This window comes from Crotalus tigris, unplaced genomic scaffold (assembly GCF_016545835.1).
Source record: "Crotalus tigris isolate CLP2741 ecotype Arizona unplaced genomic scaffold, ASM1654583v1 scf7180000024427.8105951120:4207309, whole genome shotgun sequence".
NCBI lineage: Eukaryota > Metazoa > Chordata > Lepidosauria > Squamata > Viperidae > Crotalus > Crotalus tigris.
The window spans coordinates 2625300-2652025 of NW_024100595.1; the positions used below are offsets into that span (position 1 = coordinate 2625300).

The following is a 26726-nucleotide window of genomic DNA, read 5'->3' on the forward strand; positions in this document are numbered from 1 at the left end:
CTTCTAATGCTGTACTAGCTCACTTCAATGAGCAACTACCTGTTTGCATTGCCTGTGATGCTTCTCCATATGGAGTGGGGGCAGTTCTTAGCCATCTGATGGCTGATGGGACACAGGTCCCTGTGGCTTATTATTCCAGAACCCTGTCTCCTGCTGAGCGAAATTATGCTCAGATTGACAGGGAAGCGCTGGCCATTGTGGCTGGCATTAAGAAGTTTCATGATTTCATATACGGCCGCCATTTCATGGTCTACACTGACCATAAGCCACTGCTGGGGTTGTTTACCACGACCAAACAGACCCCACATATTCTTTCTCCTCATATGCTGCATTGGTCCATTTTCCTGTCAGCATATGACTACTCCTTAATACACAAACCTGGAAAGGAAATGGGTCATGCTGATGCTCTGAGTAGATTACCCCTGCCAACACTGGAGCCTGATCCTTCTCCAGCCATTAATATTCTATCCATTCAAGAGCTGTCTGAGTCTCCCCTCAATGCTAGGGATCTGGCTGCAGAAACTGCCACTGATCACATGCTTACACACGTGCTTACATGGGTGTTGTCAGGTTGGCCTGACAGGTGCCCTGATACTGAGTTCCAAAGTTTCTGGCAAAGGAGGCATGAGTTGTCCACTTTCAAGGGTTGTCTGTTATGGGGAAGTAGGGTAGTAATCCTAACCTCATTGAGGACTAGAGTCCTGCACTATCTACATGAGGGACACCCTGGGATAGTCAGGATAAAAGCGCTTGCGCGCAGCCATTTGTGGTGGCCTGGCCTTGATAAAGCCATTGAGGCCCAGGTGTATGGGTGCCATGTGTGCCAGCAGTCCCGGCCTGAAATGCCTCAGGCCCCAGTTCATAGGTGGGAGGACACTCAAACCCCATGGTCTAGGGTACATATAGATTACGCTGGGCCCTTTCAGGGGCAATTCTTCCTGGTTGTTATTGATAGCCATTCTAAGTGGCTAGAGGTTGTTCCTGTGTCCTCCACTACTACTGCCAAGACTATCCAGGTGCTGAGAAGTATTTTTGCAGCTCATGGCCTTCCAGATGTTCTGGTTTCAGATAACAGTCCTCAATTTACCTCTTCTGAGTTCCAGCTTTTCTTCAGGCCAACATGATCCGCCATGCAACTTCTGTTCCTTTCCATCCATCCACCAACGGAATGGCTGAGCATATGGTGCACACCACCAAGGATGACCTCAAGAGACCGACTTACGGTAACTGGCATCACAGGTTAGCAGACTTTCTTCTTGCACATCGCACCACACCTTGCACAGCCACCGGGAAGAGCCCCGCTGAACTTTGCTGGGGTCGCTGGCTTATTACTAAGCTGGACAGGCTGCATCCAGACCGGATGGTGTCTCAGGTGTTGCATCCATGGGCACCAAGGAGCCTGCAAGTGGGTGCTCCGGTCTGGACTTGGAACTACGGATCTGGTCATCTCTGGGTACCAGCTGTGGTCTGCAAGTTCTCTGGGCCTTTATCCTATGAAGTGTCCTTGGAAGACGGCCATGTTCTTTGGCGGCACATAGATCAGCTGTGTGCAAGGCTGGAACTTCACCCTTCCACTCCTGGCTCTGCTCTGGGGGGGGGGGGAGGAAGGCTATAGAGCAGTGGTTCTCAACCTGTGGGTTGGGACCCCATTTGGGGTCGAACGACCATTTCATGGGGGTCGCCAAACAATGCAGTCCACCATTTTTTCCCCCTTTTCCTTGGCTGTGCTACTCCCTTTTATTCTATTGGCTTTTGAAAGCCAATAGAATAGACTCTCTTGAATAGAGTCCAATTCTATTGGCTTTCAAAAGCCAATAGGAATTGTGCAGGTTGTCTCTGCCCTGCTGAGCCCGCCAAAAGTCCCATTCTGCAAACGGTGCTGCACCAGTTGAGTAGTCCTCGGCTTACAACCGGTTGAGTAGTCCTCGATTTATGACCAGTTGGGGGTCGCGGCATTAAAAAGGTTGAGAACCACTGCTATAGAGTGCATTCTGAGGATCAATGTCAGCAGCCATTACTGGTCACTGAGGAGGCCATTGATTCCCCATCTCAAGATTCCGCAAGCGCTCCAAACAGGAAGTCATGGGGCAGGGGGTCATCCCACACACCATACTTATTCCAGCCAGGGAGTCACACCGGGACTATCCACATTATTCACCCATAACTAGTAATACTCCAGACAGGGAGACTGACCGGGGGTATCCACACAATTCATATACTGCAAGAGAACTGGCAACACAGCATGGGAGTAGGCCAAATTCTGCAGTTGCTCCCAGAAGGAAGTCCTCTGTAAGGGGGGCAAACAGAGAGGCTACTCCTGATTCTGGCACCTCAGGCATGAGCTTGGGGTCCGCTGGATACTGGAGCCATGCAGACACCCCTGTTTCTCCATCTGCTGACCTTGGGTTCGAGGGACAGTGCTCCCAAGAAAGGTCCATTGTGGATCTAGAGACTACCCCCCCCCCCAAGGGATGCTGGTTCAGGCTCAGAGGGCCCAGCCAGCCAGCAAATGGGCAGGTCAATCAGGTACTTAGGGCAGCAAAGCCCTGACCTACTGAGCCTGACAGGCGAACAGGTAGGTCAGGCAACCACACCCACACTTCTGGGGCAAGTGGGCAGCAATGTCCTGGCTCACCAAGCCTGGTGGGCGAGAAAGGGAAACCAGCAAACTCTCCCGGTCCAAGGAGGTCGCAAAGGGCCAAGTGCCCTCCCAAATAACTTTCAGACTTTGTGAAGTTGCTGTCAAGTTAAAAGGGGTAGTACCCTTAAGGTCATTAGTTAATAATGTATTTTGTTTACTTATGATTTGGGTGTCCTTGATTAACAAACAAAAGAATGGAATTTGTGGGCGGAGGCAACCTCAGGCATCCCCTTCCATGCTTGACTGTGAGGAAGTGTGACACTCTTCCCAAAAGAAGGTGTCAGGATTTTTCAAGCTAGGGGGGAGGGGTGTTGTGTCCTGAGCCTGCAAATGTAGGCTCGGGACATTGCAAGGATTCCCGGGCTTTGCAGAAGCTGCCTGGGACCAGACTGAGTGGCACCGACCTTGCGCACATGCACAAGGCGCGAAAAGTGCCTGACGATGTTGCCATTATGTCCGAGGATTTGGGACATATAAAAGGAGGCCTGCGTGCCTTTGCTCGTTGTTGGAGTTTTGGCTAAGTACAATAAAGAGTTGTTTTGGACAACATGCGTCTTCATCATTCGCCATTAATGCGAGGACTTAACAATGGGGATGCTGCAATGGTCATAACTGTGAAAAACGGTCGTAAGTCACATTTTTCAGTGCCCTTGTAACTTTGAACGGTCACTAAAGAGACTGTCGTAAGTCGAGGGCTACCTGTATTCAGGATCCTTAGATGGGTGAAGACAAAGCAGTTGAGCAGGGGGGTTGGACTAGAAGCCCTCCAAAGGCCCTTCCAACTCTGTTATTCTGTTAATCAAAGGTAATTCAAGATCGGGCCACTGGCCTCCTAATTACAAAGACCGATGATATATCAGCCAACTAATTCTACTTAATTGGTTGCCTATACAGATGAGCTTCTCCTGGTATGAAAAATAGGTAAACAAATCACTCGTAGACAAGTCCCTGTGTGGATGGCCCAATGCCTCTTGTCTTTGAGGTGTGTCCAATTTTCCTGCCTACCCACTGCTTCCTTTTGGGAGGAGCAAGCCTATAACAAAAGCCGTGTTTCCTAAGTCCAAAAGACACTCCCAAAAAGAAGCAGTTCCCCAAGACTTCAACGCCAGAAAGAGCCACGCAGAGCAGGTAAGCAAAGCAGAGAGAAATCCTACCACTGGTAGAGTTTGAACCCAAGGGAAGCCACACATTTTTCAGCTTTGATGTGAAGTCCCACACATTTCCAACTATTCTCTGTCCGCCTTGTTTTCAAGGACTTCACGGAATATCCTTGTTGCAAGATAGGTCAGGAATCATAGATTGGCAGATTCCCACTGATTTTCTGAAGCAGGTGTGTAATGTAGTGGTTCAGATGTTGGATTAGGAGCAGAGAGACCCAGATTTTGGTTTACTCTCACCCTTGACAACTCACTACATGAATTTGGGTTAGCCTAGCCACTGTTTGTCAGCCCCAAACCCAAAGTGATGTAGCGGTGAAGTGCTGGATTAGGAATATGGGGGTGTAGATTCTAGTTCCTTCTCAGCCATAGAAGCTCATTGAGTGACTTGAGGCCAGTCCCTCTCTCTCAACCTAACCAGGTTGTGGTTATGTAGGAAAACAGGTGGAAGGAGCATCACTCCCACAATGTTGAGCTCCTGTGTGAAAGCCAGGTTATAAATCCAATTTATAATCAGTTAATACATGTGTAGTGCTGCCCTTGTGCAGGAGGTTGACCTGGGGAGCCTGTGGTATCTTCCAAGCTTCTTATCAGATTAGCAGCCTTAGGAGGTTTTATTGGGTAAATCTGCTTCTGTACATTATAATCTTTACTACTGACCCCTGAGCAAAGTCAGAATTAGGAGTAAGCTAAACAAACGGCAGTCTAGAGCAAGCGGTCACCAGCCTTTCCAGCTTGGTGGCCCAGGTGTGTATGTGTGAATGGCAGGTGCATAAGCACTCATGCACAGCTCCATTTGTGCGAGCGGTGCGTGCGCACCATCCAGTCATGCAAATGGAGCTCTGCACACAAGCAGAGGTTGCTTGAGCTCATATGTCCGTGTTTTTAAGGTGTTGCAGTTTTATTATAATGTCATAGAGGGAGGTTTCCATAAACTAAGCCTTCCAGTACAGCCCACTGAATGCCTGCAGGAGGTCACATGACCCCCCCCCACTGATGATTTAAAATAGGCCATGTTTCTGCAGGCGTTCCCACCTTCTGTTTGGAAAGGCCCTTCCCCACCCATCAAGATTTATTATGCCAGCGTCAGCTCTTAGGCGGCCTTATTCACTCTCTCCACTTGCCAAGTGCAACTTCTGCAGTTTCCTTCCCCTTAGGGATTCAGCATGCTCAGATCTATCCTGCTAATAATGAGATACATAGCCTGTATATAGCAATGTTTCCCAACCTGTGGTCTTGTAGAACAGGTAGTCCTCGAATTACAACCATTCGTTTAGTGACTGTTCGAAGTTACGACAGTCCTGAAAAAAGTGATTTATGACCGTTTTTTCCCCCCACTGCAGCATCCCCAGGGTCACGTGATCAAATGCGGACACTTGGTAACTGGCTCATGTTTATGTGTCCCGGGGGTCGTGTGATCCCTTTTTGCGACTGTCTGACAAGCAGAGTCAGAAGCCACTTTGCCCAAAGGTTAAAATCGAATACAGGCAGTCCTCATCTTACACCCACAATTGAGCCCCAAATTCCTGTTGCTAAGCAAGACAGTATTTAAGTGAGTTTGGCCCAATTTTGCGACCTTTTTCCTCCTGTTTGGGGGGGGGCAGTTGTGGTTGTAAGTCGAGGACTGCCATTGTTGGATCTTAACCTTTAGGCAACTTAGAATTGAAGATGTTAAGAGAGTGACACGTTGAACAAGTCTACTCTACCTCCTTTGAAAGGGAATTAATGAATGTTTAGCATAGATAGCATGCAAGATACTGTTTGGGCTGGTAAGTAGTAGAGAGAAACTCAGGAGCTGCTAGATCCCAGAAGGCCAGCCTCCTCAGTTGATCTGCTTTAGTAACCTGCCCAAGATTTCTTTTTTATTTAGAACACAGAACATAAAATCATAGGACTGGCAGGGACCTCAGAGATCTTTTGGTTCAACCCCCCTATTCAAGTCCATACAAACTATGTGTGGGAGAAAGAGATGGGCTCTGTAGTCTGTTAACAATGTGCTTCCTCTATGCAGGTACAATGGGAAGTGTTGGTTTTCCACTGAAATTATCAGCATGCATCCTGTTCTTCCTGATCCTGGAAAATTTCTGCGTTACTTGTGATAGTAAGTTTTCTACCATGTGACCTTCCTAGAATGTGGAATTGAAATTTCAGTTTTCAGTGGGAGACACCCTCCTTAATTGACAGGAATCCAGATAATTTAGAAAATTATCTGGATTCCTGTCATCTGCAAGGGAGAGAAATTTGGTGTCAGTTGCTCCTAGTTGTAAATTAAGAGCTTACATTTGCCAAAGCTCGGCTAAAGGTAGTCCTCAACGTACAGCCACAACTGAGCCCAAAATTTCTGTTGCTAAGCAAGACAGTTCTTAACGTGGGTTTTGCCCTATTTTGTGACTTTTCTTGCAACAGCTGTTAAGTGAATCACTGCAGTTGTTAAGTTAGTAACACGGTTGTAAAGTGAATCTGGCTTCCCCATTGAGTCTGCTTGTCAGGAGGATGCAACCGTCATAAATTCATGCTATTGCCAAGTGTCCAAATTTTGCTCAGGTGACCATGGGGGAGCTACAACAGTCAGTGCGAAAAACAGTCATTGGTCATTTTTTTTAGTGCCGTTGTAATTTCAAATGGTCACTAAATGGATGGTTGTAAGACTCTGGGACCGTGGTGGCGAACCTATGGCATGCGTGCCACAGGTGACACACAGAGCCTCTCTGTGGGCACGCGCACCGTTGCCCCAGTCCTAGGCCTTCAGCTGGGTTTTATAAAACCTTTTCGCTTTAGGCCTCCACTGCCATGTGCAAAAAAAAAAAGGTTCAATCAACCAATCAATTTCAACTTCTCGCGGGAAAAAGAAAGATCTCTCAAAATTGGAATTGATTGATTGAACTTTTTAGTCCCAATCAGTCTGCCGTTACCACCGCAGCCATGCCCACCCAATGGGCCACGCCCACCCAATTGGCTACACTCACCCAATGGGCCACGCCACCCGGCACCCGACGATACATAAGTGGGTTTTGGGCTGCAGTTTGGGCAGTCGGTCTCTAAAAGGTTCACCATCACTGCTCTAGGACTACCTGTACTTTGAAGGAGTCAGTCCTTCAAAGGATCCTGTCCTCAGGAATGGGTAGCAATGTTGAATTCTCTCTTTTTATGGTAATCCATGAAATGAAAATTTAAACAAAGACAATGCTTCTTTTTTTGGGGGGGGGGATTCATTTTGAACATCTGTGTTTTATCTTGGGGAAAGGAGTTTTCTCCATATCTTCAGTTCTTATCTGTGAAGAGTTGGGAAAACTGGTGAGGAAGAGAATTAGAAAAACCCCTTTGCCTGCCAGAAATATGGTTTAGGTATTGAATGGAAGCAGGAGTGTCTGCAGGAGGGGGTCAAAAAAGTCAAGATGGTGTCCATAATCATATACACGACACCCACACATAAAAAGGGGGCGGGGCTTTGATCACTTGGCTGGGTTGCCATCTCGCTTTTATGGACGCTCCTGCGAAGACCCCTGAATGGAAGAAATACCTTGGGATGCTTTGGGCCTTTGTTCCTTTCAATGCTTTCTTAAAAAGCCATTAAATTTCCCTTTTCTTTTTCTTTCTTGCAGGTCACTGGTGTTATGACAAACCAGAGTGTGGTAAGCCATGTTTTTTTTTCTCTGATTCCAGAAACCTTCTTATTGTGGTAACCACAAGCCTTGTTGCTGGAGAGCCATCCGTTGCTTCTTGTCCTGCCTTCACATGTTTTGGAGAATAGCGTGACTCCCTCTTCTTTTTGTCAGCTCCTGAGATATTGGAACATTGCTATCATGTCACTCCTCTGGTTTTTCTTTCCTAAATGTAGAACCTTACTTTTTTCACCATTGAATTTCATTTTGTTAGATAGTGCCCAGTGTTCGTGTCTGTTCAGATCCTCCTGTCTTTTAAGCCTGTCTTCTGGAGTGTTGGCTATTCCTGCCAGCTTGGTGTTGTCTGCAAATTTGATGAGTTCCCCATCTATCCCCTCATCCAAATCATTGATGAAGATATTAAAGAGCACTGGGCCTAGAACAGAGCCCTGGGGCATCTCACTACACACTTCCCTCCATGTAGATGCAGTTCCATTGAGGGCCACATGCTGAGTACGGCTGCTCAACCAGCTACGGATCCATCTGGTGGTGATGCTGTCTAACCCACATTTTTCTATCTTATCGAGTAGTAGGTTGTGATCTACTTTATCAAATGCCTTACTGAAGTCCAAGTAAATTATATCCACAGCATTCCTCTGATCCATTAATTTTGTCACTTGGTCAAAGAATGCAATAAGATTTGTCTGGCATGATCTGTTTTTGACAAACCCATGTTGGCTTTTAGTAATGACTTTGTTTGCCTCTAGGTGTTTGCTGATTCATTGTTTGATTATCTTTTCCAGAATCTTCCCAGGTATTGAGTTTTTTCCTTTTTTGAAGATGGGAGCTACATCAGCTCTTTTCCAGTCCTCTGGTAGTTCCCCAGTGCTCCAGGATCTTTGAAAAATATAATTCAGTGGTTCTGAGATCACATCTGCCAGTTCCTTGAGAACCTTGGGTTGTAATCCATATGGTCTTGGTGATTTGAACTCATCTAGGCTGGACAGGTGCTCACTTACCATTTTCTTGCCTATCTTAACTTGTGTTTCTCTTCTATTTTTTATGGCACTATCTTTGATAGGTTGGGCTTTCCCCCCCTTTGCGTAAAGACAGATGCAAAAAATGAGTTAAATAGTTCTGCTTTCTCCCTGTTGCTTGTCACCTTCTTGCCAATTTCCTCCACTAATGAACCAACCGTTTCCTTAACCTTTTTCTTGTTTTTTACATGTTGAAAGAAGCTTTTTTTTTTTGTTATTTTTGACTTTGGTCACAAGCCTTAGTTCATTTTGAGCCTTAGCTTTCTTCACTTCATCTTTGCAAGCTTGGGCTATTTGCTGATATTTTGCCTTAGTTATATGCCCCTCTTTCCACTTTTTGGGTTGTTTTCCCCTTGAGGATTCTCATCCATGGAATCCTTCCCAAGCCCTCTCTAAGTTAATTGAAATTAGCTCTCTTAAAGTCCAAGACTCTGGTTTGAATGTGTTCTATTGCTTGTGCTTCCATAATGTTGAATTCCAATATTGCATGATCACTTCCTCCCAATGTTCCTGTGGCTTCAACACCTACTATCATTTCATCTCTATTAGTGAGAATTAGATAGAATATGGCTAATCCCCAAGTTCTCTTCTCTACTTTTTGGGAGACAAAGTTGTCTGCTAGGTTTGTCAGGAATCTGTTTGATCTTCCACTTGGTGCAGTTTGTCTCCCAATTGATGTCAGGATAATTAAAGTCCCCCATTACTATTGTGATGTGCGTCCTACATACCTTAGTTAGCTGACTAGCAAAAAGTTCATCTATTTCCTCTGTTTGGTTGGATGGCCTTTAGTATACACCTATGGCAATGTCATTCCCCCCCCCCCTTTTATATTGACTCAAATGCATTCAAGACAGTTTTCATCATTATTGTGCTCCATTTCTGTAGAGATTTAGTTATTTCTTATATAGAGAACAACTCCACCTCCTCTTTTATTTGGTCTGTTTCTCTTAAATAATTTAAATCCCTCTAGCTGTGTGTTCCATTTGTGTGTTTCATCCCACCATGTTTCCGTAATGGCAGCAATATCATATCTGCCCTCATTAACCTGAATTTCTAGTTCAGCCTGTTTACTGTTCATACTCTGGTTGAACATCCCGATCTAGGGATTTTTTAATTGAATCAGTGACCACCTTGAATTTAATATTGGCTATTATTATAATTAATTTACTGTTTATTTCCTCAACTGATGACACCTAGAAGAAGTCTACAGCTCAGTTTTTGTTAAAGGCCAGCGTTACAATAGCATATGTTATACGCCTAATGGTATAAAGGTAGTGATAATTAAAACCATAGATCTTTAAAAAATATTAACATGCGAAGGAAAAGGTAATAAGGGGTTTAAAGGAATGAACATGCCCACCCACCCTCACACTGTTTAAGTTTGAAAATCTCTGTAATTCCATATGTTGCAATCACAAGTGTGGTATCTGCCAACATACCCTTAGCTATCTCGAGGTTAAAATCTGTTGAAACATGAGGAAGAACTTCTAAATGTTTTTCCTTTCAGGTCATTTATATATGAGGCTCAAAATTTCTGCTGCTAAGTGAGTTTTGCCCCATTTTATGACTTTTTTACCACAGTTTTTAAGTTAATTGTTAGTTGTAAGGTTAAGTAAATGTGATTTCCCCATTGACTTTGCTTGCCAAAATGTTGCAAAAGGTGATCGTATGACTCCGGACACTGCATCTGTCAAAGATATGAGGCAGTTGCCAAATGTCTGAATTCTGGTCACGTGACCCTGGGGATGCTGCAACTGTTGTTAAGTGTGAAAAATGGTCATAAGTCACTTTTTTCAGTGCTGTTGTAACTTTGAATTGTCACTAAATGAACTGCTGTAAGTCGATCAAAATTCGGATGCTTGGCAACTGTCTCATATTTATGACAGTTGCGGTGTCCCGGGGTCATATGATCCCCTTTTGTGACTTTCTGACAAACAAAGTCAGTGAGGAATCCAGATTCACTTAACAACCTTGTTATTAACAACTGAAGCAATGTACTTTACAACTGTGGCAAGAAAGGTCGTAAAATGGGGCAAACTCAATAACTGTGTTGCTTAACAACAAAATTTTTTGGTCATAAGTCAAGGACTGCCTGTATAGCTGCCCAACTCATAGATAGGTGACTCTTGGAGGTTTACAACAAGGGTCTGCAACCTGTGGGCCATGGCCTACTAGTGGGCCGTAAGGGGTTTGCAACTGGGCCATGGAAACAGCCAGAGAGTGCTTGCACACATCCTCACTTGTGGGAGGAGTGGGTGAGCCCATGTGTGCGTGCTCCATTTACATGAGTGGCAGGTGCCCATGCACTCCACTCACTCAAATGGAGCTGCCAGTGCTTGCCGGCCATTTTGCGAACTATCCCCTCCCCCCTCTGGCTGGTCCGCAAAGCTGGAAACATTGGGGAACTCTGGTTTATAAAATTTAAAAACTCCACCACATAACGAATACCCATAAATCCTCCCACCTCACCCCCATGGCAGAAACAACACAAACAAATCAGCCATTTGAACAGCTCCATTTCCATTTGTGGCCCCCAGGCCCACTGACAAAACTATGTTTTAGGGACTTTGAGAAAAGCAGAGGTTGAGGGCCAACTGTACCTCAGCAGGAATGGTGTTCCATGAAGAAGGGGCCACAACCTGAAGGCCCTTTTTGTGGTTCCACCAGATGACAATCCCTTATCGATGGAACCCACAACATGCCTTGTTTTCCTGGCCTGGTAGGACAGGTGGGTTTAATAAGAGAGTAGTGGTCCTTCAAATAACCTGGCCCCAAGCCATGTAGGCCATTAAAATTGATAGCCGACACCTTGAATTTTACCTGGAAACTGACTGGGTAAATACATCTGTGCATACACATGCCCGTTTGCCAAATTCTAGAAAAATGTTCTAATTGCAAAAAGGAAAAGGAAAAAGAAAAAAATGGAAGGGCTACATTATTATATTATTATCTAATATAATCCCCTCTTTACTCTTTTTCTGCTAGGACCTAGCACTTGGGGAACTATTGGCTTCTGTGGTGGCACGAGACAATCTCCCATCAACATTGACCACAAGAAAGTAGTTCATGATTCTAGTCTTGGACCTATATATTTCAACGGCTATGAAGATCGTAAAATTGTCAAGCAAATGAAGAATACAGGGTATCATCGTACGTATTCATGGATTACCATCCATTGCTAAATGTATAAGACGTTCCTTCACTTGGAGGAATATTTTCGACACCAAGGGTTCCCAGCCTTGGCAATTTCCAGATTGGTGGGCTTCAACTCCCAAAATTCTCAGCAGTGGCCCTGCTGGCTGTGGCATTCTGGGAATCAAAGTCTAGATATCTGGTAGTTGCCAAGGTTGAAAAACCTTGTGCTACATCACAGTGGTATATTCCTAGTAGTAGCAGTTCAGATGGGTTGCAATGGCTACATGATCCTATAAACCTCGGGAATCCAGCTTGGTTTTTCAATTGGAATAATTGCTTCTATTTAGGCTAAGCTTACTGTGTGGTCTCCTTTCCGCCAGGCTTGATAGTTCTGTTAAGAGATGTGATGTGATTCATGAAGGCGTAATAAAATAATTTTTGGTAGGCAGCAATAAACTGCAATTCAGTCACTGAGATCTGTGCTACAAATTCGATATGAGTGAAACTGAAGTATGCAACCTGATTGAATTCCATGCAGATCCTAATTTTTGTTTTTGGGAAATAGTGATGTAGTGCCTCCTTATTGTCACATGAACTCTAGATCAGTGGTTCTCAACCTTTTTAATGCCGCGACCCCCAACCAGTCGTAAGTCGAGGACTACTCAACTGGTGCAGCACCGTTTGCAGAATGGGACTTTTGGCGGGCTCAGCAGGGCAGAGACAGCCTGGACAATTCCTATTGGTTTTTGAAAGCCAATAGAATTAGACCCTATTCAAGAGAGTCTATTCTATTGGCTTTCAAAAGCCAATAGAATAAAAGGGAGTAGCACAGCTAAGGAAAAGGGGAAAAAATGGCGGACTGCATTGTTTGGCGACCCCCGTGAAATGGTTGCTCAACCCCAAATGGGGTCCCAATCCACAGGTTGAGAACCACTGCTCTAGATTCACAGGAGGTGGAATAGAATCAACCAGAACATCTTCCCTCTCCCTGGATACCCCTCCCCCGAAAGCCTGCCACATCTATCCTTTCATTCAAATCCATGATTTCGCTGTGACTCCAGTCTTCCTAAAATATGGAGTACTGTCCCAGATGTTGCCCAGATTTGGGCTGAAAGAATGATACGATCTGCACATGTGTGGCCTGAAAGAATACCCTGTAAGGCTCTCATGCTGAGAGGACCTTGACAACCTTAAATTGGATTGCACCAAGTCAGAATTTGTCAACCTTGGCAATGTTAAGATGTGTGGACTTCAATTCCCAGAATTCCCCAGCCAGCATGGGAATTGGAGAACACATTAATTTCTGGCTGGGAAAATATGTAAATGAAGGCTCAATCATCCAGACTAAAAGTATGTAAAAAAGGTTTAATCTTGGCAACTGGAACAAAGGCTGGGGAATTCTGGGAGTTGAAGTCCAGACATCTTAACATCATCAAGGTTGAGGGTTTCCTGCCTGAGCAGGGGGTTGGAAGATCTCCAAGATCCCTTCCAACTCTGTTATTCTGTTACTGCTCTAAGGAGAAGAAAAGTAAGTCAGGGGACATCTTGAGGGACATCGTATGGATGGCACCGAAATCTTCCTACCCTTTTGATTTGAGTTTAGAGACAGGAGGAGCAGAAGGCTCTTAGGGCAGTGATCCTCTTTCCCCTTGCTGATTGCAATCTTTTGTTCTGCTCTGCAGAAAACAAAGGTCACTGATGGATCCCATCTTGCATAATTCCACCTCTTCGTCTGCATGATTTGGATTCCATTTCTTGCAGTCATGTTAGCAGGTGCTACTCAGATGTGACGGGGAGGAGGGAGGGAGAGAGAGAGAGAGAGAGAGAGAGAGAGAGAGAGAGAGAGAGAGAGAGAGAGACTTTAACACTTGTGAAAGACATATTGTTTATTTCTCCTGTCTTGGATGTGCGTAATGGAAGGCTTGTGAAACTAGGTGCAGATGTTGGTATCAGGCTGCAATTCTCCATCGGTTAGAACCTGCTTGTTAACTGTTACAAATTTAGGAATTGCAAAAAGGGCTCCAGGTGAGATCCAAAATAGCTAAGTTTGAGAATTAAGATTCATTCATTCATTCATTCATTCATTCATGGCTGAGAAATTCTGGGATTTGAAGTCCACAAGTCATAAAAGGGCCAGGTTTGAAGATTTCTGTCATAGGTCATGAATCATAAGATATAACAAGTGATAAATCATAATATACCAATAGGACAAGGTTGTAGGAAAGATGAGAAGGTGAGAAAGGATGAGAAGATGAGAAAGATGAGTAGATGAGAAGCACTGCAGCTTACTGCATGGGTCTTCAAATTTGGCCCGTTTATGACTTGTGGACCAACTCCCAGAATTCCTCAGCATCACGCGGAAGCCACACCCATCCCATTGCCAGCAATGGCAAAACTGTCTTGATACGTTGCACGATATCACGTTGCAAGTTTGACATGTAAGTAAGTAAGACAATGCAAGTAAGACAATGCTGTGGGAGTTAGGTGTCTAATTATTTTGGCATCGTGAGGGGAGAAGTTGAAACAATTTATGTCCAGAATATGAGGAGTCTGTAGATATTTTCTTAGCCCTCTTTCTGGCTCATGCAGTATACAAATCCTCAATGGAAGGCAAGCTGGTTGCAGTTTTTTCTTTTGCCGTCCTAACTATCCATTGAAGTCTGTACCTGTCCTGTTTGGTTGCTGCTGAGGTACAAATGGCAGACTCAATAATTCCTCTGTAGAACTGTATCAGCAGATCCTTGGGCAATCTGACTTTTCTGAGTTGATGCAGGAAGAACATTCTTTGTTGTGCCTTTTTAATAGTGGTTCTAAAGTGAGGTGTCCATTTTAAGTCCTGGGAGATTATAGAATCCAGAAACTTGAAGATCTCTACTGTTGATACTATGTTGTCCAATATTGTAAGAGGTGGTAGAATAGGAGAGCTTCTCCTAAAATCGCCTATCATCCTTACAGTTTTAAGAGTGGGATTTTCTGGGATTGTGGATTTACGAATCAACATCTGTTGGAATAATGCCTGTTTGCTTGTTAATCAAAGACCCATCAAGACATTTGCTCTTAATTTTGTTTTCATTCTGTTGCAGTTCAGATAACTTTTAATTCCAAAGCAACAATCTCTGGTCCCGGCTTACCAGCAGTGTATTGGCTGCACAGCGCCCACTGGCATTGGGGCACCCAAAATACCCGTGGTGCAGAGCACACAATCAATGGCCAACGCTACGCCATGGAGGTAATCAGTTCAGGGTGCTGGCAAAAATAAAATTACTAAGAGATGAATGTTTGGCTTGATGGTAAGAGAATACAGGTAATTCTCAACTTATGACCACAAGCTGAGACCAGAATTTCTGTTGCTGAGCAAAGTGATTGTTAAGTGGATCTCACCTGATGTGTGGATGGTGATTGTAGGTGTGAGGACCAGTTGTAAGTTACATTTTTCAGTGACTTTGTAACTTTGAATGGTCACAAAGAAAATGGTTGTAAGTCAAGGACTATGGAGATTCTCAGTCATCCAAGTCATGCTTGTCTCAAAGGTGCTTTTTCAAGAGCAACTGGACCTTCTTGTTTCTTTTTGAAGATGTTTCGCTTCTTCATTTCTGTCAGAATGGTGGGGAAAGAGTGCTAATGACCAGACGACTGCAAGGAATATACATCCTTCCATTCTCCACCATTGAGTCAGAACTGAACAAGCTTCTTGGATGAGAAGCAAAACATCTTCAAGGAAAAACACAGAAAACCCAATTGCCTCTTGAAAAAAGCACCTTTGGGGCATTCCTGTAGTGCTGATTACTTGACCAGCTAAGATCAATTTATTATTCTGCAACCAGAAACTTTGACTGTGCTTTCTGCACTTCTGCTTTGGCAGCTTTTTTCATAAGCTATAATGTATGTTGCTGATAGTCCTCAGGGGAAGGATGTAAAAACCAGTAATGGGGGGTGCAAAGTTCTTTCAGAATAGATTACTTGTTAAAAAGGGAACACAACTCCTGTCCTGATCACAACTATCTGAAGAGGTGGGAACTACAAGTAGCCAACCACTGAGCTTTATAGATTGTGTGTGTGTGTGTGTGTGTGTGTGTGTGTGTGTGTGTGTGTGTAGGATAGGATGGAATGATTGGCTGGGGATTTTTGGGAGTTAAAAGCCACATGTCTTAAAATTGCCAGGGTTGAGAAAAACTGTTTTATCAGACAGTCCTCAATTTATGATCACAACTGAGTCCAAAATTTTCACTGCTAAGCGACACAGTTGTTAGGTGAGTTTTGCCCCATTTTATGACCTTTGTTGCCACGGTTGTTAATTGACTCACTGCCTTTGTTGAGCTAGTAGCAGGGGGTTGTTAAGTGAATCTGGTTTTCCCCATTGATTTTGCTTGTCAGAAGGTTGCAAAATGTGATCACATGAACCCGGGACACCGCAACAATCACAAACAGGAGCCAGTTGCCAGGCGTCTGAATGTGATCGTGGGGATGCTGCAAAGGTCGTAAACATGAAAAATGGTCACAAGTCAGTTTTGTCAGGGCCGTTGTAACTTCAAAGGGTCACTAAGCAAACAGTTGTGAGTTGAGGGCTACCTGCCTTGTTAACAGTCTGTTTAAAATATTGGTGCTCATGCTCATTCTCCATTCTTGCACCAGATGCACGTGGTTCACACTAAAAACAACATGAGTTTAGAAGATGCGAAGAAGGATCCTGAAGGACTGCTTGTCCTGGCATTCTTCATGCGGGTAAGCAGCGCAGATGGTTTTCCAGGAGGAATGCCAATCCAGTGCTGGATTAGTCCAAGAGTATCTGTCCCTCGGGCAGCCTAGCGGGGCAATCTTCCAGATAGGATGGGGATTTCACATGTTCAGAGAGAATTCCATATACGACGCCTACCATTTATTTTCTGGGTTAATTTGCATGGATTCCTAGTTACTGGGGTCTGCTGCCCATTATGAGTTAAAAGCTTTCATAGAACAGGTTTGGGTTAGGTAAACCTTGGATAGACCAGGATATCAGCTTTAGTTCTCCTCATGTCACGTTCCCTATTAATAGAAAGAATTGTGTTGGTTAGTTTGGACACATGTTGGCAATTATAATACATGTGTCTGTCAACATGTGCGTTGTTGCTGGGGTGGGAGGTAAGGGTGTATTTTTTTATTTTTCCTCTTGCTATTTTATGTCACTTTTTTCAGTGCCATTATCGGTGTATAGGGTGTATAGTGTATAGGGTCTCCTGCTTGAGCGGGGGGTTGGACTAGAAGACCTCCAAGGTCCCTTTCAGCTCTATTCTGGTTGATTGGTCACTAAATGAATGGTTGTAAGTCAGAGACTATATCTATATATCTATATCTATATCTATCTGTCTATCTATCTATCTATCTATCTATCTATCTATCTATCTATCTATCTATCTATCTATATATCTATCTATCTATCTATTTAAAACAAATAAATAAATGTGAACACCAGGAGTTACTATAAAAATTTTAATAAAAATGCCTAGCTATATATAGACCTATATATAGACATAAGTGCAACTGTAACCCACTTTTGCGCCAGGCACATTCATGCTATTCTCTGCAAGGTGGCATCTGTAATTGAGAGACTATTTTGCAAACTAAGCACCTATTCCCTGCATCCCATCAACTATACAGTACATACAGCTTCTTAGTATAGCACAGGAGATCTTCTACACTGTTCTGTTTTCTTTCAATTTGCTACAGATATCCCAAGGGGTTTACTATATCACTCCATGGACCACTCTAGCCAATCTTCTTGACAAAATCCCAGAGAAAGGTGAGTCTCTGGATCTCCCTCCCCCCCCCAGTCCCATCCGCTTCCCTAAAATAAAAATGTGGTGATGTTGTACTGTCTCTTTTTTCTGGTTTTTCAGATAATTTTTGGGATCTGAATGGGGAATTCTCTCTGGGTGGTTTATTGAAGACAGCAGATGTAAGCTGTTATTACCGCTACAGCGGTTCTCTCACTTCTCCAAACTGTGAAGAGTCTGTGATCTGGATTGTCTTTCGAGAACCCATTGGGGTTCATTCCCAAGTGGTGAGTGGATAGGATTTGATTCATCTCAGCTTTCAGGAATGGACTTTAAGGTTCTCTGAAAATAGACTGGCCCTTATTAGAGTCAGCTGATCCTCAAATGCTCAGATTCCGGAGTTTGTCGCAAAACCGCTATGGATTAGGATAGAGTTGCTATAAGCCAGGGGTGTCAAACTCAATTTTATTGAGGGTCGCATCAGCATTGCGGTTGCCCTCAGGGGGGGGGCGGGGCGGGGGGGCGGCCTACTGGGTGGGCATGGATGGAGTGGGTATGGCCTACTGGGTGGGCATGGCCAGCTGTACATCGTTCGCATCAAGGGTGCCTGTGGGGGCCCTGGGCAGGAGTGGGACAGATCTGAGGGTCTCTGGCAGAAGGGGGTGGGACCGGGGCAAGCTCCAAGGCATGGTCCATTTCTTCATTCCTCACAAAGGGTGACACCTCCCCAACATGCACCCAGGGGTGGGGCCGACACAGCAAGGGCTGGTTCCTCGCTGTTTCCAGACGGCCTTGTGGAGCTAAGACTGAATGTGTTTCAGCATAGATGGTCACCACAAAATTGTACATTGGCTCCCAGCTGGCCTGGGCCAGGGCCAAGGCAGTAGGGGTCGTTCCCTCACTGTTTCCAGGATGGCTTTGCGGGCCACATGAAACCACTTTGCGGGCTGCATCTGGCCCCCGGGCCTTGTGTTTGACATGTCTGCTATAAGCAAATACTGTAGATCTAGTTTTGCATTTAGAGCTGGCCATGTCAGAAGGCAAAGAAGTGGCAAATACTGATGGCAGATCCTGATGGTGTGTGTGTGTGTGACAGAGAAGTATTGAAAGAGCTACAGGTAGCCTTAAACTTATAACAGGTTATTTTGTGACTGTCAAAGTTGTGACGGCCTCTGAGAGGTGCTTATGGCTTGTGAAGCACTTCTGAGTGTTGTACAAATGTTGCAAAACAACCACCCCCAAGGTCACGTGATTGCTTGGCAACTGCTCACATTTATGACTGGCTGCAGGATCCCGCGGTCACATGTCCATTATTTTTGGATGTTTCTGCCAGTTTCAGGACAATGGATTTGCTTAATGATGTGTGAAAAATTGTCATAAGTTACCTTTTTCAGTGCTATTGTAACTTTGAACGGTCACTAAATGTATATATACAGTATATGTATGGAGTGTGGGGTGTGTGTGTGTGTGTGTGTGTGTGTGTGTGTATGTATGCTGTATATGTATGTGTGTGGTAGAAGTATACTTTCTTGAGAGCAGGAAACAGAATTTCATTTTTAATATGGGCCAGTGTGTTCATAGTAAAAAATGACAATAAAGGTTTCTCTTGTCCTATAAATAAACTGTTGTAAGTTGCAGACTACCTGTATTCTTGCTCCACAGGGGCTAACACATTTTTAGGTTATTGTCCAAGGAGCTGGCTGCTCTTCCCGAGTGAAAACATCCCCCATAAAAACTCCTCGTGGGAAAAGGTCTGCTAGGGATTCTCTATGGCCCATAATCTGTGTTTGGAAAAGACTTGCATAATAGCAGGACCAATTGGACATACCTAGATCATACATACCAAGTTGTTGGTAGTTAAGGCGCAAACTTTGGAAAGCTCCAGGTATATGTAAGTCTGCTGAGAACTCCATGAGATGGAATCACATAGTGCATTTAAGTCCCAAGACTTTATTTTTAGAATGTACACTAGTCCTTGACTTACAACTGTTCCTTTAGTGACTGTTCGAAGTTACAACAATACTGAAAAAAACGACTTATGACTGCTTTTCACGCTTACGGCCATTGCAGCATCCCATATTGACTTCAGATGCTTGGCAAGTGGCCCCTTATTCCTGGCGGTTGTAGTGTCCCAATGTCATGTGATCACCTTTTGCGACCTTCTGACAAGCAAAGTCAATGGGGGAGTCAGATTCACTTAACAACTGTGTTTCCTAACTTAACAACTGCAGTGATTCGCTTGTGTCAAAAAAAGTTCACAAAATCAGGCAAAGTTCACTTAACAACCGCCTTGCTTAGCAACAGAAATTCTGCTCTTAGCTTGGGTTGTAAGCTAAGAACTACCTTTTTATGTGTTTCCACATTTCTTGCCTGAATTGACAGGAAATTGACCTGTTGTAATTTGAGGAAATAGCGCTCTGGGCTGAATGTCAGGAATCCCTACTTAAGACATTAAACATCTGTATTCTGGGTAGATGAAGTAACTTTTCACTTTTTGCTGTCTTCTCCCTTCTTCTTCTTCTCTCCTGCCATTGGTTTTTTTCCCCCTCTCTTTTTCCAGGTTGAAAAAATGACAAATTCACTATATTTTACCATCATTCAGGAGAACAGGCGAATGCAAAACAATTTCCGCTTTGTGCAGCCCTTGAATGGTCGAAAAGTCTATTACTACCAGGAAGTTAAAACACTGGGTTCTTGCCTGCAAAGGTGCTTTAGCATAATATTTTGAAGAGGACTTCAGTTCCTCCTGAAGAAGACCTGGTCTTCACATCTTGAATGTTGTGAGTCTAATTTTGCACAACATTAAATGAATGCCGTAATATCCACAAAATGTTTGTTGTGGTTTTTCAATAAAACGTGAATGTATTACTCTATATATTCGGTAAATACAAATTCATATCACGTCAGCCTATCTCTGTCACAAGACTCTTTCATGAGACTTAGTAGGAACTGAACATAAATATGTTTGAAAAGAGGTTTAGGATGTAGTAGTGCCTTACCTACTCTGACTTCAAAGACATCTAAAATATAGTGTTTTCTAATTTTCAAAAAAGGCCATTAACTCAAATCTAGATAAGATGCCATAACATTCTTCTGAGAGTGTCTTCCAGATCCTTCTAATCTAGAAATTAGGGGATATGTACAGTGCAGATAGTCTCATATAGCGACTGTTATGATGGTGATAAAAAATGTAACTTTGTAACCAGTCCTCTCATTTATGACCTTCGCAGATCTGTAAAGCAAAGGAAAGCAGAAAGAAGATCATAAGCACATTTGCCGTTTTAATTAAAGGCCACTTAGCTTATTGGTTCCCTTGTTGATCTCAATTGTGGTTACTAAACGAGGACTTCTTGTACAGTATTCCAGCGAGCCACCCTTATGGCGACACAGTTAACAGATTGACCTAAGTACAGGTCAAGACCAGGTTCAACTCACCACTCAGTCACAAGATTTATTAGATAATTACAGGTTGCTGACTATCCACACCTAACCTACCTCACAAAGTTAATCATGAGGACACAGAGGTTGGAATGGAAACAGATACAGTACAAAATGCTGATCTTCCTGAAAAAAAAAGATGAGATAAATGTGCAATATCTAATGACAATAGCCATCCCAACAATTTCAGGGGACATTAAGAAGGTTTAATTATAGTAAGAAAATATGATCCACTGAAAGGACATATCTTTTTAGAATAGAATTAGAATTCTTTATTGGCCAATGTGATTGGACACACAAGGAATTTGTCTCTGGTGCATAAGCTCTCAGCGTAATACAAGCAACAAGTGATAAATCATGACCGTAATAATCATAAAATACATTCATCATAAATCATAAGATACAGCACTCAGTGATAGTCACAGTATACTACATAAGCAGTCAACATAAAGCATGCTAGGATACTAAATAAAACAATATAAATTGTAATTGTAACATAAGCAACAAAGTTATAGTCATAAGACGATAAGGAGATAGGTAATAGGAAAGATGAGGAGAGGAAGAATAGTAATACAGACTTACTAGATAGTTTGACAGTGTTGTGGGAATTAGTTATTTAGCAGAGTGATGGTATGGGGGGTCTAGTTGTGTCTAGTTTGTGTCTTCTTGTACTGGCATGCAAAGCCCTGTAGCATCATTGTTAAGTCCTCGAGTCAATGGCGAAAGAAGAGCACACATTCTGAAGGTAACAACAGCTTTATTCTTCTTCAGCTCACTCCGACACAACTCAGAGGCTCACAGGCCTCTAAATAGAATCCCCGGGCAAAAAGATTACAATGAGAGTGTACGCTTCGTGCCTTGCGCATGCACGCAGGCTGGCGCCACTTAGTCTGGTCCTGGGCAGCTTGCAACAGCCCGGGATCATTGCAACGTCCTGAGCCTGCTTTTGCAGGCTCAGGACACAACACCCCTTCCCCCCAGATGAAACTTAATCAACCTATATATATAGGTAGATGCGACCTCACAAAGGGACGTGGTGTGCTATCCCTTATGGAACTGCACATACTGTTGCAGCTACTAATAGCCACTCAATAACATGGTGCCGTGCTATCATTTTGGAATTGAGTGCCCAATACCCACAATTCCAATTCCCCCAAGAAGTAGGCACCTTCCTCATTTCCCTTGGCTTGATAGCAACTTCACATACTCTTCAAGGTGTTTGGGAGGTCTTCTAACCCTCTGTGACCTCCTCAGATTTTGAGAACACCCTTGACCTTCCTGTGTATTTGTTGCAGCGGAGTTTCCCCCTCTTTGTTGCCCTGGTGGTCCCCATGACCTGGGTTCTGTTGCCTGGTCTGCTTGCTTGCCCATCGGGCTTGACAGACCAGGACTTTGCTCCAAACTGTACCTGGTTGATCTGCCTGAGTGTAGGCTATCGGGACCCTCTACGTCCCACCCAGTGTTTTGTGATTCTGTGGTATTCTCCAGGTCCACAATGGACCTATCATGGGAACGCATCCCTTCACTCTCAAGCCCAGTAGCTAGGTTGCCTGGGGTCTCTGCCGTGCCCCAGTATTCTGTTGCCCCCCATTCAGTGCCGGAGGTACCAGAATCAGGATTTGCCTCTCTGACTACCCCTGTGCACCCTGACTTCCTTTTGGGAGCAATTGCAGCATTTGGCCATCTATTTTATTTGGGTGCCAGTTCTCTGGAGTGATTTGGGTTGGATGCTCCCAGTTATTCTCCCTGTCTGGAGTGCTGTAATAGGGTTGTGAATAGTGAGAGTGTCCCCTGAGTGACTCCCTGGCTGGAGTAAGTACTGGTGCATGTATTATTCTTGGTTCCCCTGAATTCCTGTTAGGTGCACTTGCGGAGCCTTGGGAGAGGCCTTCCTCTGCCACTCCATTTGCCCCTGACTGCTGACAGTACCCTTCCCTTTGCACACACTGGACCTCCTCCCCCTGGAGAAAACCCAGGAGTTGAAGAGGAAGAGTCCAATCTCGTACGCAGCTGATCGATATGCTGCCGAAGGACACGGCTGTCGTCCAAAGAAACCTCATAGGACCAGTGACCTTGCAGACCACAGCCAGAACCCACAGGTGTTACAAATCTTCCTAAATGTATGAATGGAGATGATTGAAAGAGCAGACCCAGTGTCCAGCTCCATAACCAAGGGAACTCCTTGCAACCTCACCTTAAGTGACAGTTTCTTTTTAAGTGGCTTGTGTGTGCCTGTTCTACAAATACTTCTGCGTGATGCACAGAAACCCACCCTGTTCTGGCTGGGGACCCTGGTACCTTTCAGACGTAATTCTTCTCGAGGTTGTGCCTTCTGGTGACCCAGGCAAACAGATGCTATGTGTCCTTGCCTGCCACATGCTCTACAGATTGCAGAACGGAACCTGCAGTCCGCCCTCTTGTGGTGATCTCCGCACCCGAAGCATTTGGACGCAGCTGGAGCCTTTTCTTTGCCTTCCTTCTGTTTCCCATCCTTGAACGGATAAAGATGATCCACCTCATCTTCAGGATCTTCCTCCGAGCCTTCTTGGACTCCCTCAGGGTGCACAGATGCTGCTTCTGGATTGGGCCACATGTTTTTGACTGCCCCGCCTGCTGCCTCCTCCGCTGTGACTTTTCTCAAGGCATCTTGGAATGAAATATCTTCCTTTGCAAAAAGTCTCTGTTGTAAGTCTCTGTTCTTTAAACCGCATACAAAATGGTCTCTCAGCCTTTCTTCTAAATCTTTAAAGTCACAGGGCTTGGCTGCTCTTCGCAAGGCTGCAATGTACTTTTTGGCTGATTCACCTGCTCTCTGATCCCTCTGTTCAAACGTATGCCTCCATGCAATGACAGACAACTTGGGCTGAAAATGTTTCTTCAATAACTTCTTTAAGTCAGTATACGTGACAGACTCTAGAGGAGCAGGGGCTGCCAAATTTTCTGCAATTTCAAACGCATCTTGACCACAGACACACAGCAAAGTCGCGGCCTTCAAGCCATCTTCTCTAACTTGATTCACTCTAAAGTAATTTTCTACTCTAGCGACATAAGACTCCCATCTTTCTGGGTGAGTAATGTCGAACTTGGACAACCGCCCTATCTTCGCCATCCTTGCTTCTACTGCTAGGAAGGGGTCTATCAGCCAGCTTACCTCCAGCGACGCTGTACTGGCAAGCCAGATGCTGAGTTTAACGCTGTCTTCCTTTCTCAAGAACTCCTTGGGTAAGTCTTACAAGTCTTCTTCTTTTAGCTTGCAAGTGATCCCACCTTCGTTGCCAGTGTTAAATCCTCAGTCAATGGCAAAAGAAAAAGCACACATTCTGAAGGTAACAACAGCTTTATTCTTCTTCAGCTCACTCTGACACAACTCAGAGGCTCGCAGGCCTCTCTGACTCTAAATAGAATCCCCGGGCAAAAAGGTTACAATGAGAGTACGTGCTTTGCGCCTTGCGCATGCGCGCAGGCTGGCGCCACTTAGTCTGATCCCAGGCAGCTTGCAACAGCCCGGGACCATTGTAATGTCCCGAGCCTGCTTTTGCAGGCTCAGGACACAACAATCATCTTGAGGGGAGAAGTTGAAACAGTTTATGTCCAGGATGTGAGGGGTCTGTAGATATTTTCTCAGCCCTCTTTCTGGCTTGTGCAATATACAGGCCCTGAATGGAAGGCAGTTGCTTTTTCTGCGGTTCTAACTATCCATTGACATTTGTGTCTGTCTTGAGATCTCTTCCTTGAGCTGTTGTCTCAAATAGGTTTATCACAAGTTGTACATAACCAGACGAGCTACCTACATTCACGGACCCATCCTGATGAGCTGATTGCTGACTACGTTCATCTTCTAAGGACCCAACTGGACACTACAGGAAGTCCTCAACTTACAACATTCATTTAACGATGGTTCTAATTTACAAGGGCACTGAAAAAAGGGACTTATGACCATTCTTCCTACTTACTACTGTCATAGCATCCCCAGGGTCAGTGGTCAAAATTCAAGCTCTCGATAACTGGCATGAATTTTTGATGTCCACAATGTCCCGGGGTCATGTGATCACCATTTGCAACCTTCCCAGCTGGTGTCTGACAAGCAAAGTCACTTAACAACTGCAGTGATTTCCTTAACAACCAGGGCAAAAAAGATTGTACTAATATATCAAGCACGTCTCACTTAATAACCAATTTGCTTAGCAATGGAAATTCTGGTGCCAACTGTGGTCATTAATGAAAGACTAATTGTATAATAATAATAATAATAATAATAATAAAGTTGGAAGGGACCTTGGAGATCATCTAGTCCAACCCCCTGCTCAGGCAGGAAACCCTATACCATTTCGGACAAATGGCTGTCCAGTCTCTTCTTAAAAACTTCCAGTGTTGGAGCATTCACCTGCTTCTGGAGGCAGGTTGTTCCACGGGTTAATTGTTCTGACTGTCAGGAAGTTTCTTCTTAGTTCCAGGTTGCTTCTCTCCTTGATTACTTTTCATCCGTTGCTTCTTGTCCTGCCTTCAGGTGCTTTGGAGAATAGCTTGACTCCCTCTTCTTTGGGGCAGCCCCTGAGATATTGGAAGATTGCTATCATGTCCTCCCTTGTCCTTCTCTTCGTTAAACTAGATATACCCAATTTCAGCAACTGTTCCTTATATGCTTTAGCTTCCAGTCCCCTAATTACCTTTGTTGCTCTTCTCTGCACTCTTTCTAGAGTCTTAACATCTTTTTTACATTTGTTACAGCTTGTTGCTGTATTGTTATTGTTGTTTTGAAAAAAAAATAGCCTGTAGCCTGAAGGGCCATAGGTTAGGAATGTGGTATTCAGAGGGAGAAATCCTCATTTCTTTGTTCCCATCACTGTCCCAATCTGAATTACTGCCTTCTCCCACATTTAATTACTTCAAAACAACAGTAAAAATTATCCCTACGTGACAATCACCATCTAGCTTGGCACGGTCACATTTTATTCACAAGATCCTGACAAAACTATTTTCATTTTGTGAATCCCCGTGAGGCTACTAATAAAAACAGGATCGCCAACATGATCGCCAATGTCTGATAACGGATATGGCACAAGAAGAAGAAGAAGAATCCCCAAGGAGAGTAACATTCTTTAAAAATTTCCACATAAAAAAAAGGTTGTTTCCCCCCCCACCTCTGAGGAGCAACTTGTAGCAGAAAATTAATTTGCTTCAGTTTTAGTTATATTTTCTGCAGTTCACAAATTCAGCTTTACAGCAAAAAGAAACTAGTTCTGGTAGCAAGATGGAAAGTTAGTGATGGGGATGATAATTTCCTTCCCTTTTTATTCAACAAAGCTCTTGGTCTGCTGTTCTGCGAGCCTATTATTGTCTATTGTCCAATAACAGGAGAATCAAGCTAGGGCTTTATCATAGGTGTTTTGATTACTCTTTACACTTTGGGGCTCAACCATACAGCCAGCTTGCCTAAGAAGAAGACATAACTAAATCAGAATATTAGCAAATAGCCAGAGCCTGCAAAGATGAAGTGAGGAAAGCTAAGGCTCATAATGAAAAAAGGCTTGTGACCAAAGTCAAAAATAACAAAAAAAGCTTCTTTCAACATGTAAAAAACAAGAAAAAAGTGAAGGAAATGATTGGTCCATTAGTGGGGGAAAGTGGCAAGAAGGTGACAAGCAACAGGGAGAAAGCAGAACTATTTAACTCATTTTTTGCATCTATCTTTACACAAAAGGAAAAAACAGACCAACCTATCAAAAATAGTGCCATAAAAAAACAGAATAGAAACACAAGATAAGATAGGCAAGAAAATGGTAAGTGGGCACCTGTCCAGCCTAGACGAGTTCAAATCACCAGGACCAGATAGATTAGGAACTGGCAGATGTAATCTCAGAAACACTGAACTATATTTTTCAAAGATCTTGGAGCACTGGGGAACTACCAGAGGACTGGAAAAGATCTGATGTAGTTCCCATCTTCAAAAAAGGAGAAAAAAAATG

The 26726-nt window shown here is 44.0% G+C and overlaps 1 protein-coding gene across 1 annotated transcript; it reads left to right on the plus strand.

The window, feature by feature from the left end:
* Positions 1-3695: 3695 nt before the first annotated feature.
* LOC120302265 (carbonic anhydrase 4-like) lies at positions 3696-20152 on the plus strand. The gene is made up of 9 exons (XM_039330393.1): positions 3696-3769; positions 5810-5899; positions 7401-7430; positions 11423-11587; positions 14656-14801; positions 16205-16294; positions 17276-17348; positions 17446-17609; positions 19883-20152. Exons 2-9 carry the CDS (start codon positions 5815-5817, stop codon positions 20048-20050), a joined length of 921 nt encoding a protein of 306 aa, XP_039186327.1. The 5' UTR covers positions 3696-3769; positions 5810-5814; the 3' UTR covers positions 20051-20152.
* Positions 20153-26726: the final 6574 nt, after the last annotated feature.